General features: G+C 35.7%; 1 protein-coding gene across 2 annotated transcripts; it reads right to left on the bottom strand.

Annotated features, from left to right (window-relative positions):
• Positions 1 to 563: 563 nt before the first annotated feature.
• Positions 564 to 13,116, bottom strand: LOC139119708 (syntaxin-18-like). 2 transcript variants are annotated; one of them, XR_011548979.1, is made up of 12 exons: positions 12,930 to 13,116; positions 11,400 to 11,467; positions 9,325 to 9,440; positions 8,452 to 8,529; positions 7,727 to 7,793; positions 6,890 to 6,972; positions 6,509 to 6,594; positions 5,399 to 5,457; positions 4,984 to 5,053; positions 4,469 to 4,549; positions 2,624 to 2,916; positions 564 to 2,264 (listed from the first exon to the last, which is right to left on the bottom strand). XR_011548979.1 is itself a non-coding variant. In XM_070683569.1 (11 exons), the coding sequence occupies exons 1-11, from the start codon at positions 13,077 to 13,079 to the stop codon at positions 2,824 to 2,826; spliced, it is 951 nt and encodes a 316-aa protein (XP_070539670.1). In that variant the 5' UTR covers positions 13,080 to 13,116; the 3' UTR covers positions 564 to 2,823. The 2 variants fall into 2 exon arrangements, 1 of the variants encoding a protein (XP_070539670.1); XM_070683569.1 differs by having other exon boundaries at positions 564 to 2,916.
• Positions 13,117 to 13,219: the final 103 nt, after the last annotated feature.

The following is a 13,219-nucleotide window of genomic DNA, read 5'->3' as shown; positions in this document are numbered from 1 at the left end:
CAGATGGTGTGTGAATGTTATGCATCATAGTTTCTCACTTGCATTTATTCATGAATAGTAGAATATTGAGAAATGGAGTGACATGGTGATAGCCACATGCTTGACACCGAAAGAAATTTGGGATTTTGGCCAAGGGAAGAAATTTCACAAATTCTTCAAATTGATCAGTAACAATCACAGGTACTTATTAGGTGAGTTTAGATTGATTTGAAAATCTTATTGAAACAAAAGAGGATAAGTTTTAAAAGATGTGGCAAATACATATGAAAATGAAAATGGAATATTTTGGAAACCAGACAAATAATTCCTCTGAGGTACAGGTGGCCTACAGGTCGCTTCCTTCATACAGCATATGGTAACATAAAGGTATCCTGGCTAGTTCACTATTCTGTAGTGTACCAGAAAAAGGAGCTTCATTTTGGCAATCAAAGGCTCTGCATTGAAATGACTAGAAAGTGTTCCACTCACCAAAGAGATTGACAACTACTGGTATTAGGTAACCAGGATTTAAGTTTCAGAAACACAGAAAATGGTTTCTTTATCATAAATACACATTCACAAAGTTGAAGGTATGATACGTGCGAAATCTTTTATTTCTGTACGTACACTAATGGTGAATTCTAAATTGACATTTATTAACGCAGTGCCATGCTTCATTAAATAGTATGTGTTTTTACATAACATTTCATATGTTGAGAAATATGTATTTCTTTTCATTGGATACTTGACGAGAATTCAGTACTGGAAAATCAATCACACACACTCAGATTTTGGTTTTGTTCAAAAAATACTGTACAAGTCAAGTGCTTGGCTGGCTACTTGCTATCAGTGATTTAATCACAATTATACCAAAAATTACACCAACTTTTCAAATATTTTGATGAAAAAACTGCTCAGGCTTGATGAGTTTTTATAAAATGCGTAATACATGCACGCTGACTGTTCGATATAATTGATGCTGTGTTTTAAATTTGCCCAGATTCATGTACCAGATATCAGGGTTGGTAACTTACAAAAGTTGCCACCCTGATATTTTGCGCCTTTTTTGTACATCCACATGCATAATAGCAATTTACAGTTTTAAATAACATGATAAACTGCGTGTAGTTACCGGTACATTGTACACTGGAGGAGCATCTCCATGTTCACATGCAATAGTTCCTACAATCAATTGGAAACTGAAATTGAAAAACTTGCAACTGTCACACACCAGTACAAAGGTCAACATAGGTCACCCAAAGTCGCATGGTGTATCTGGTACTTGTACTTGGGGAAAAAGTTCGGGTAAATGGCAAGGCAACAAACAACATACCCTGAAGCAAACAAGATTTATAATTTAGTATTTTGTATTTATTGTTTGCATTGCTTACCACTAGTATCAATCCATTGAAAGTTATCAGTCATCCAGACCCTTGCTCAGACTTTTCATTTCCAAGAAAAAAGATTTTCCAACCATCCGGCAGGTAAGATTTACCAAGCCCACGCCAAAGTTATCCATCTCAGGCATGTGGTCAGGCAGATTCCAAACACTGGTTGATGGATTCTGAACTTAAAGTGGCAAATAGTGCTAATTGCGATTGTAGGTTTGTTACTAAATATAGCAACACCCGCATGACATTTGACCACTGATGACACAAATTCAGACAAATTTTGTCTCATGCCACATGCCTCGATTACTACTACCTTAGGTGGTATCGTTTGGCACTTAATTTGTATATTTCATTCAGAACATCATTGGTATCAAAATTTTTATATTTATTTTTGCATATTAATTATGGAATTCCGACATCATCACAGATCAGTCCCCATAAGAAAGACGGGTAGTTTGATTCTGTTACACAACGTCAAACCTCAATATCTAATCAGTTTAGGGAGCAGATTTTGAACACAGCCTATTTTACTTGTCACTTGTTTTGGTACACTCTGTGCTCACAAAATCTAGGAATTCATATTCACTGTAAGGTTCAAGTTATTGTGACGATCATCGTTCTTTCATGATTGTCAGAATTCAAAAGACCCAGTAACCAAAATACATAAAGTGATATTGTAAGTTCACAAGAAACTCAAACATCAGCTGCCTTTGGTGAACTATGAAATCCCAAGCTGATAAAAAGAAATAACAAAGGTCATAGCTTGTCTATACCTAGACTGAAAGAGCTGTCACTTGAGGTGCTCTCTACGCTCCCAACCTCTTACATAAGAGGAGCGTAGAGAGCGCCCTCAAGTGGCAGATCTTTCAGTCTAGTCTATACTCTGTCTGTAAACTTTATTAAGGTAGTATGCACCTCGAAAGTGAAAGACTTAAACTTTTGCTCAAACTTTCCTCAAGGAATCTTTCAACCATTCTCTTTCAAAATCAAGAATAAAAATAGGGGGTCACCGTGCAAATTTTGGTACTAGAGAAACAAATTACCCAAGATTTACCGATATCAGAAATTCAAAATGGCCGCCATCACTGTGTTAACTCTATGGAGAAAATAAAAATTTTCGAATTTCAAAAAATTAAGCCGGTGAAAAGTTTTCTTTCACCAAGAGCTTTAAAATGAACCCCCACATGCGGTATATCAGAAGAGAATTGTAAAAGTTCGAGAGTCCAAATGTCTGTACCCGAGGTGCGTTCTACCTTAACTTGTAAACTTTCAAGTGATCTGTTGTAAAATCTTAGATTTCTTTGGTTTGGTTTTGGTTTGGTCTTCCACAATGACATAGAATTAGCAGACATGTTCCACTAGTGGATTTACTACTTTGCATGAAGGCACCGTGTAAAATTCACTGATTGAAAAGTTTATATTCCATGTTGAATCTGCTCTGGCAATTTTGTCATCATCCGTACCAATCCAAGAAGAGTAAGGAGAAGGAACACATCATCAGGAAAAATAAAATCCAGACTCTGAATCCGGCATTATTTTTGATTGCCTGGAAAACAAACAATAATATACAAAGTTTAAGAACTATGTTACAGATATTGATACAAATACCTTGTACAAGGTATTGTAAAAGACATCATGTGGAGTATGGTAAAAAAGAACAGTATTTGTTTTTCATTCTCACATACTTCAGTACAGACTGATTCAGTCAAACTCTCTTGCATTTCTTAAAATATACATACCAGATATGAGCTAAAAATACACAAAATACCGCAATTATTCGGTATCGCTCAAATTTGATCAGATTGGTATATACCAGTATGGGTTACCAAAGATCAACAATACATATTGTTTCTATCTGTTCAGTGCAGGAAAATTCTACATTGATGTTATGACAATGATTTCTGCACAGTAAAACCAGAAAAACGACAAGAATATTTAAACCAGCAAAAGAATGGCAAAAGTAAATAAGGTCTGAAACTTTAGGTACTGGAGTTCAACTTTAGCAACATGCATAGCAGAAACAGTTAGTCCCTCTTAGTTGGACCATAGACAGTCTTCCCCCCTCTACTGTCTATGGTTTGATCTGGTCTGTTAATATGTAACAGTTCATAAACAATGACAGGAAATGACTCAAGCCTGTTTCAGACACTGGCCATCACTCCTGCACATTTGCAGGATTTCGCTTTTTCTTACCTCATATGCACATTTTTGACACTGACAAGTTCATTTGAACAAATTCACATCTCAACCCCTGCAACAACCTGTACACCAAATACTGAGATGGTAGCTTTGGCGGTATGGGAGCCTTTGTGTGTGACAGACATACATCCGCACATACCCACAAATATACAGACATACAGACGCCACTCAGACTCATCATATAAGCTCTTTTTGGTATTTATATATAAAACCAAATATGAGCTAAAAACTGATGGTGTCATACAGAGAAGAAAATGTTGTTTGCTGTCTGATCAGGCATATATGCACAGAACAGTTGTGAAATACAGTTCTTAACCCTTTGAGAGCCGTAATTTGTCCTACCAAAATTTTAGTACAGCATTTTACCAATTTTTATAAATTTTTTCTGTATTTTTAAAAATAATTTTCGACAATATGACCATCACATTTCACCGGTTACAGCTTTTAATCACAATTCTGGCAAAAATCTGAAAAAGATTGACTACAGTATATTTTATAAAGGCAACAAAAATTGACTTTGGCACTCAAAGGGTTAACCATGAATTCAGTGTCACATGCAGGAGTTTTCAAGAGCCAAGACTGATTCCCTTTCACCCCCAGTTCCCTGTATACAGGTCCACTTTACCATAGAAAACAATGGATTTGGGACAAACCATGGTGGTGAAAGGGTTAATGAAACCAGGTCTCAAGATACACCACTGCTACTTTTGGAGTAATTCAGGTACCTGTACAAGTAAAGAAAGTTAACTTGAGATCCTGTTAACAAAAATTGAATCAGTTTTCCTGATGGATGTTGACAGATAAGCACCTGTTTGATGTGTTCTGCATTAATGCCAGTAGTGTAAAATGGTTGATAATGCAGATGTAGTTTCCCTACAGACTGGAACATGGCAACTCACCTCTCTGATTTCTTCATTTCCTTCTTTGATATTTTCTGTCGTTTCGACTACTTTTGTTTCAATGGTATAAATATCCTTTTCCTGAAAGAAGATGGAGAAGCGATATTATTTCACTGACATAAAACTGAGTGTAATATTTGCTTTACCATACTTATAAGCACTGTTGTAGAAGATTGACAGAACATGACAAACATCATATCAACGTCTGCTATTCCAATGTGTTCATGTCTTATGGACTCTTAATTACCTATCACCCAAGTGCACACCAAACTTGAAAAGTTTTAACATGGATGATCCACTGAAATGTCTGGATAAACACGGAGCATCCATTCTTATAAGCACACAAATCATGTAGTATTGATCAATACATCGATAAATTTATCCTAATGCTTGTTTCCAATTATGCAACTAATATCCCATCCCATCCCACCCCAACCCCCACCCCTACCCCAACCCAAAGCAAACTTCCTATTCTGGAATGTAAGAAGGTCAACAACGAAATACATTCAGCTTACCTGCTGCAACACCTTGTCAGAAAATATTTCCTGTAATTTGGCAATTTCCACAACTTTTCCTTCAATTTGCCTGAAAAAAAATGCAAGTTGGATAAGGATTTGCACTCTTTAATTCTTCAAAATAGACAGCAAGCCCGCTTACGGAAATAGGCATTTAATTTGTGGCCTTAAAAATCAGAACCAACCATGTCACCTATAGAGTTAACACCACGGTATATGAACTGAAAATGAAAAAGAAAGGTTTTATATTGAAGGCTCAACACTGTTTTTCGTCACTTATACATTATCCCCATAAGACCATGGTAAATCTTTGTCAGCTACCATACCAAAAAACTGAAAAATTGCCAAAATTCCTATCATTTTGTTTGAATATGGATGAATATTTTTAAACAAACAAAAAAATCACAGTACTTACTTGACTTCATCCACAAGACTGTTCATTTCATTAAATAACGTTTGGTTCTCTTGTTCAAACTGGTAACAGACAGCCAGACAAACAAAAATGCTTGTGTTACACTAGTATTTGCCAATAAAATAGCTTAAATTTTGATGATATTTTCATTGTTTTTGTTTGATTGAACAACTTCATTTTCTTATTTTCAATAAAAAAGAAGTTGAAACACAGAGAATTAATCTTTTCCACACTGTGCATTGTATACAATATGACATGTTATAGTTGACGAATGAATTCTAGTTTGGATGAAAATTTAGTTGTACACAGTTACAACAAAAACATATTAAACACACATACAAGTTTTGTTGACAAGTCAAAAACTGGACATTTCAACATGACGTTGACAATGGAACCAGAAACTGTGTTAACAAACAAAACATAGAAACTCTAAAATATATCACAAATTACAGTCAAAGAAATTGTTTTAAACTTGCATTGTTGGGGATAGAATCACTCAATGAAATTTTGAACACCAATGGGAGATTATGCTTTTATGACTTTGGGACACGTTGAAATAAACAAACACGGTAGCCAACATGTAAATCTGTAGAATTTGGTGATTCTGGGATGCCACAGAAACTGACAACTGAAAAATTTGCTGTAAAATTACTTATATGACAAACTTCAAGGCACCAGCATTGATTTTATCTGTCCTCCAAGAGAGGTTTTGGAAAGGCTAACATGAAATTTGTCATCCTTCTTTATTATGAAAAAGTCTTTCATCATGAAACATGACACTCAACAAATTTTTGTGAACAGTTTTTTTCCTTGTGGCTCCCTCTGTTATTGATAATTGGTATTGATAATTGGTCAATTTAAGAACGCCCAGAGAAAACACACGATCAAAACTGCATTATGCAGAAATATACTGCAGCAGTACACTATAAAATAGAATGTAGAGACTCCATTGATTGAGATTGGACGACACGATATCAAAACTCATGATGTATTAATTCATGATGTATTAATTAATCTTTATGCCAAGAAGTGTTATGTGGATATTACATATACAACCAATTCTTGTTTATGTGCTTGTACCAGTATATTGCTACAAGCTAGATGGAACTTTACCATCAGAAGTTCATCCGGACTTAGATCATCATCATTGTCATCATCCTCTGGAAGCAACCTGATGGTTTCCTTGGATGGAGTTGGTTCTGAGGGAAAAGGCATCAAATACTATCATCAGCCTTTGTAAGTGTTTATAGAAATGTGACAACCACATGCATTGCTACTTTTAGTAAACACACCTTAAATTGCTGCCACCATCACATAAGAGCTTGCCAAGCTACTTTCAAAACATACTGTTAAGAACAAATCTCAACTTAGCTAAAACAAGCAATCTGTGTGATAAAAGTCATTTTGCAATCCTATCTACAGAATGCAGTGCACATGCTTGGTCAATCCCTGAAAACCACAGCTGGGAGCCAGGCAAGTTTTCTCTATACTCACCATTTGATGATTTAGGAGTGCTTGATACCTCTGGTGTTATTGAGCTATCTTGACTTAATCTCTGCTCTGGGGTCAATCTTCCTCTGTTTACATTACAAATTGTTGAAATATGAAACAATAGTTCAGTACACCTGTCATCAATTTGGTTTTATTTTATTATCAAATGTCATAATTTAAATCAACCTCTGTGTTATTATCTTTATACCCAGAGTGGATACTTTATGGGGTATGACAATGTGCATGTATCACTGAACATGAGCAAATGTTACTAACACATGTCCCTCATACTCACACACGTCAAGGTATACATCTACATTAACATTAACTTAAATACCACTACACAAATCAAAGGTCAGACTGGAGCTGATTCGGCTGTATAGGTATCCAGTCAACAATAATGTCAGTGTGCAAATTGGGTGGAAAAACATGGTCTGACATTTGGGGGGTGGGGGGGGGGGGGGGGGGGGGGGGGGGGATATTTGTTTGTTTGTTTGTTTGTTTGTCTACTTCTCAACGCAAGAAGAAGGCAGGAATTTTTTCTGAAAATTTAAAACATTTTATTAATTACATCACTGTTGTTTGATAAATATAGGAAACAGTATGGCCTTTGTGAAGAGTAACTTCATGTGATACACAACACAACAGGTATGACATGATTTTCATACACAAATCCATCAATATGCCCATACGCATTTTAAATGTCAAATATTTCTAATGAATACCCTAAATCAAAGAGTTATTTTGAATTGATAGAAATTATTTTATCAGGTCAACTGTCACAACACAACACGAGGAAATAATTTGATTCTACACTGAAATGAAAAGTAATCTACTTACATCCTTTTCTTGTCAACAACTCTCTTGACCCTGATAGCTCTCTGCTCACTGTAAATTTTACACACAACTATGAAACACAAAAACAATTAAAATTCATGATTACTCTGATAAATTGTTTCCTATCTGAAGATCTGTTGTTCATAAGCAGAAAGAACAATTTTACACAATGTACCGTGAAGTGAGTATGAGCTGAAGCCAGCTAGTGGTCTCTCACTCTTATGATGGGGCAAACTGTTCATTGATCTGATGACAAAAATTGTTCAATGAGAAGCTGAAATTATGCCATATTGACATGACAGCATGGCTGGCTTTATCCCCAGGCTTACAAGTCTACACCCTTGAATAACTTTACTATTTACAATTGCTTTCATCTTTCTTTGAGAGAGACAGAGTTTCTGATTTTGATTTGTGAGCATGACCAGAGCAGTGTTGATATTGTGCAGCATTGACCAGTGTCAACTTCCAGCATGTTTCAAGAAGTAAAAGAGCACAATCTACTTTTTATATCAAACGAATACATGAAAAAACAAAGCTCAAAACAGAGCAACATTCTGGACTACCGGTATTTGAGTCAAATGCCACACTCCGACAAAACTCTTTGCAAAAGTTCTTAATTGATAGTAAATGCTAAAATTTCTCACACCCCGATCTGTTAGATGTCTCGTCATGATAGCTAACACGTCAGGTAAAGGTGACAATTTTGGAGACATTCAGCATCTTCTTACCTTTTAGATACTCCTCCAGAAGTTCTAGTACTCGCTCCCTGTGCTCCCGAACTTGAGGCAGTGCTGCCTGATTCTCCACTATGCAAGAAAAATATGAAAGATTTGGCTTAGATTATTTTTAAATTTATGTGCTTCTTTTTCACTGAAAGCAGAAAGGGAAATATTATAATAAAACAACAGAGGAAAAAACAGGTGAAAACTATTTGAGGATTTTGCAACAAAGAAAGTCCCTCTCTGTCAATATACATTCACTCCTCTTCCATAGTGTACAGTCCCAATTTTGCAAGATAGAGGGCCCCTCTCTCTCAGTACATATACAGTCCTCTTCCATAGTGTACAGTCCAAATTTTGCAAGATAGAGGGCCCCCTGTCTCAATACACATTCACTCCTCTTCCATAGGGCACAGTCCCAATTTTGCAAGATAGAGGGCCCCCTGTCTCAATACACATTCACTCCTCTTCCATAGGGTACAGTCCCAATTTTGCAAGATAGAGGGCCCCCTGTCTCAATACACATTCACTCCTCTTCCATAGTGTACAGTCCCAATTTTGCAAGATAGAGGGCCCCTCTCTCTCAATACACATTCACTCCTCTTCCATAGTGTACAGTCCCAATTTTGCAAGATAGAGGGCCCCTCTCTCTCAGTACATATACAGTCCTCTTCCATAGTGTACAGTCCCAATTTTGCAAGATAGAGGCCTCCTGTCTCACATTCACTCCTCTTCCATAGTGTACAGTCCAAATTTTGCAAGATAGAGGGCCCCTCTCTCTCTTTCTCAGTACACATACAACCATACAGATCACATCTACATATTCTGATATATTCACATTAAGACTTTACCACAGCAGATACAGTTTTGAGGTCAGCTAACCTTCACTCCGAAAAGCTTTAATGGTTTCTGAACATGTTCTCATGAATATCTGGGCATCTGTGTCGATTTGATCTCGTTCTTTGTCTGTCATGCTTGACATTTCAGATGATAAATGGCTGTTGGTAGAAGAAGAAATAACTAGATACGGTATACTTAAGGTAGCACGCACGTTGGGGACAGATATTCGGACTCTTGAATTTTTATCATTCTTTTCTAATCTACCACTTGTGGGCACTCACTTTAAAGCTCTTGGAGTAAGAAATTTTTACCATCTTAGTTTTTTGTAAATTGAAAATTTTTCCCTATACAGTTAATACAGGGATGATACCCATTTTGAATTTCAAATATCAGTAATTATATTATTATAGTTTTGTCAATACCAATGGATTTTGTGACATCATACTCTTAGATTTTTAATGATAATGTATCCGATTATCCAACATTGTAGCCCCAGATGTTTTCTTCATTTACAAAATCACTGGCATTGCCAAACTATCAAATACTAGCACTAATGCACCCCCTTGAAGCCTATAATGGACGAAAGCAAACTTTGCATGACATAATGTACGACGCAGAGGCAAGTACCTTAAGTCGTGTTTGCCAAGTACATTATGTTTGCTTTCATCCATTATGGTCTGGTATGGGAGGGGTAAATTATAGCTGAAATGGTAGGTAAGGTAATTTGTTTAATATCTAGTACCAAACCTAGCATGGTGACCCCTGATCTTAAATCTTGATTTGGTAAGAGAATGGTTGAAAGTTGAATCGAGGAAAGTTTGAGCAAAAGCTTAAGCCTTTCACTTTTTTAGGCACAGACTTCCTTCATATGAATCTATGAATGACATCACATGCACTATGCATACACAATCTAAAGAATCTGGATTTCAAGAAAAAGACCCTACTATGGAAAAGTATTTTATGTGTACTGTAACTTTATATAATTTCCTCATGGTTATTGTGTTCATGGAATGATAAATTTAGAAACAGCATTAAGGTGGTTGGAAAGGCTAGAGCGTCAGTTATAAATTTCAACAAAAACTATTAAAATACAAAAGTAGTCAACATTCTCTGTGGATAAAAAAACTAGACATTTGGGCACAAAGGCATTGCAGAGTTATAGCCAGTTAAAACTTCTGAAAAACTGACCAAATAAGAAGAAGTTGGGGAGTCCTTTGTGTATTAACTATGGTAGAGGTCCCCTAGCTTTTAATAAAATGTTTGAAAAGGGAAAGTCATTATTTGCTGTTTTTCAGGAAAGTTTGACAAGGCGGTGCTGGCATTCAGAGTGAGTGACTGCTATTGTAAATGCATTTTTAGATTCTTTGAGTGTCAAAGAGGTGTCAAAAGTGAGATTAACCAAAAAAACTGCTCTATGACTTCAAACGAGGGGTGCAAATATGGCTTGTTTTCAACATTTTTGACAGAATAACAGTTTTCCTACATAATTGTATACCAATTTAATCCAACTTTGAAATGAGATATGGACATGGAATTTTTACAGCCTATTAACAAGGTTACAGATAAGATTTGTACGGCACAATTTTCCTGTATTTGAAGTACTTTTTGAAAAATCACATTTTGAAATTTGAAAGAATTTTTAATAATTTTTGATATATAAACCCATGTAAAATCATAAAAACAAATTTTATTTACAAATCCTGCCGTACAAATCTCACAATAAATAGTGTCAACATATTTATAACTAATTTGGTAATATTAATACTATCCAATTATTATTAAATTCAAATATGTAAAAAAAATATGAAAAAATAAATTTTAATATTTACTGGTGTCATATTTCAAAATCATGGCTGCAAATATACAATTTTTATATTCTTTGGAGAAAATATTAACTAAGGGAGTTATCCTGAAAATTTGAACTAAATATCTTGATTCTAACACTTGAAACTTGACATTAACTCTGAGAAAAGAATTGGTGCAAAAATAGCCTTTCCAACCACCTTAAGCTAGAATGGTACAGTCAAACTCTGAATGAGACTACACAATTATAGTTCCTCTTATAATCTCACAAATATTTCCCTGCATATATATATAAAATTGTTAAGCCAAAATACCTGGTTGCATTGATGTATGCTTTCCTGTGTTCGAGAAGAAATTCCCGAAGTTGTGTAATACTGACAACCTGTAAAAATAAGAAGCAAGTCATTTTGGGAAGACATTGCTGAATTGGCCAAAAGTACTGGCACATTCTTCTCATTAGTTTTGACTGACAAGCAAAATAATTTTCCTGGTAAGAAATTTTCATTTTTGCAGCAACATGCAGTAACACACACAAAGTGACTAAATCCTTTGACCTATTTACAGCAGAGAGAAATACACTTTGTATGAAACAAGAGGCTGTGCTGTGTGAAGTTCTAAATTTGACAAATCATTCTCTTCCAAACTTTCTGAAAAAGAAAATTCCTGCATTTGGAACCATTGCTACTTGTGAAAATTTCTCTGCTGTTTCAGAGCTTACCCTATATTTGTATGTTTCAACTGCCATAACTGTGACGTGTTCTTAGCTTCATACATGATATACATAGCAACTATATCTGTCAACTAACCCAGGACAATATATGAAAGTCTAAAAGATCTGCAGATTGGGTACTGCACATTGGCCATGATAATTCTTTTGTCATATTCTCCAGAAATTTAAAATAATATTGAGAGAGAAAAATACACTAGTGTGCAACATATAGCCGCTCCCTTGTTACAGCTCTTTCAAATGTTGTATCTACTAAAGTCACAGACTGCATTTCAATAACGCCATAAAAGACATCACATTTAACACATTGATTAGAATAAGGGTGTCAAGTGTGATGTATAAGCCATTCAAAAGTCAAAATTGTCTTTTTATTGACAAACTGACCATCAAAATGAAGGTTACTTTACAACTGTGGGGCTGGTTATGACAAACCACGGAAGTGTTTCCTTGAAGTTGAAGTTGAGGAGAACACTTCCATCACTTGATGCTAAATCGTATGAAACTGACCGAGTGGAAATTCCTGTTACTTCTTGATAATACTTACAACTTCAAATACCACCTAACAAAATAGTGACTGTTTTATTTCGAGCAGCGTAATTCAATATTACTTTCCGTATCAGTAACTTGAGTAAAGCTCTCTCAGCAAAATTTGACAAGTCATTAATTCAAAAATCTGCTCTTTGATTCAAGAACATTTTTGGTATGACAACATATTTGGTAAAAGGCTGACTCAAGAAATTCCAAAAATGACTAAAAGAGTTTAGAAATCTTCAGTTGGTACACTAGATCATTCTTCTGTACCAGCTGCAATAATTTGTAGCCCTGGGCAATGCCCTGGCTTCTTCCGTCATGTTGGCTGTGGTTATAGACTGAAAAAAGACAGTTTAATGTGTCACATTTGGTTAGATCTAATCTTGTGTGGCAGCGGGTGTACTTGAAAACGTCACTCAAATTTCGAAGATGCATACAATCAGGATAATGCACAACACACATCTTCCACACGTTGCACTGGTCTGTAAACTGCCACTGTTATCACCTGATACATGTACTAGTGTCAGTGATGACGACGGATTGACGTTCTCATCATATGGTTGCATCATTGGTAACTCTAACTCACCACATCTTTTGCTTTAGTTGCAAATTCTGATTTTGGTCTTGTAGGGGGAAGGATGATGTTCTTTACATTGTCTTGTCCTTTACCAATGGCTTTGTTCCTTGTTCGTACAGTTTTTAACGAAGCTTTCCACAGAGGAGTGATGTCAGCCATCTTGACGTTGATGAGAACTTATTTAGAACTGCCTAAGTAGCTGTTTATTAAAAAGTTGCATTCATTCCTGGCATCCATTGACATTTCGCGAAATATTACACCTGAAACTTGAAGGTTTTTAGTTTTTAGGTCCATTTTCT

The sequence above is a fragment of the Ptychodera flava genome, chromosome 20, assembly GCF_041260155.1.
Source record: "Ptychodera flava strain L36383 chromosome 20, AS_Pfla_20210202, whole genome shotgun sequence".
In the NCBI taxonomy this organism is placed as follows: Eukaryota; Metazoa; Hemichordata; class Enteropneusta; family Ptychoderidae; genus Ptychodera; species Ptychodera flava.
Note: the sequence above shows the minus strand (reverse complement) of the source record. Positions and strands in the feature narration are given on the sequence as shown.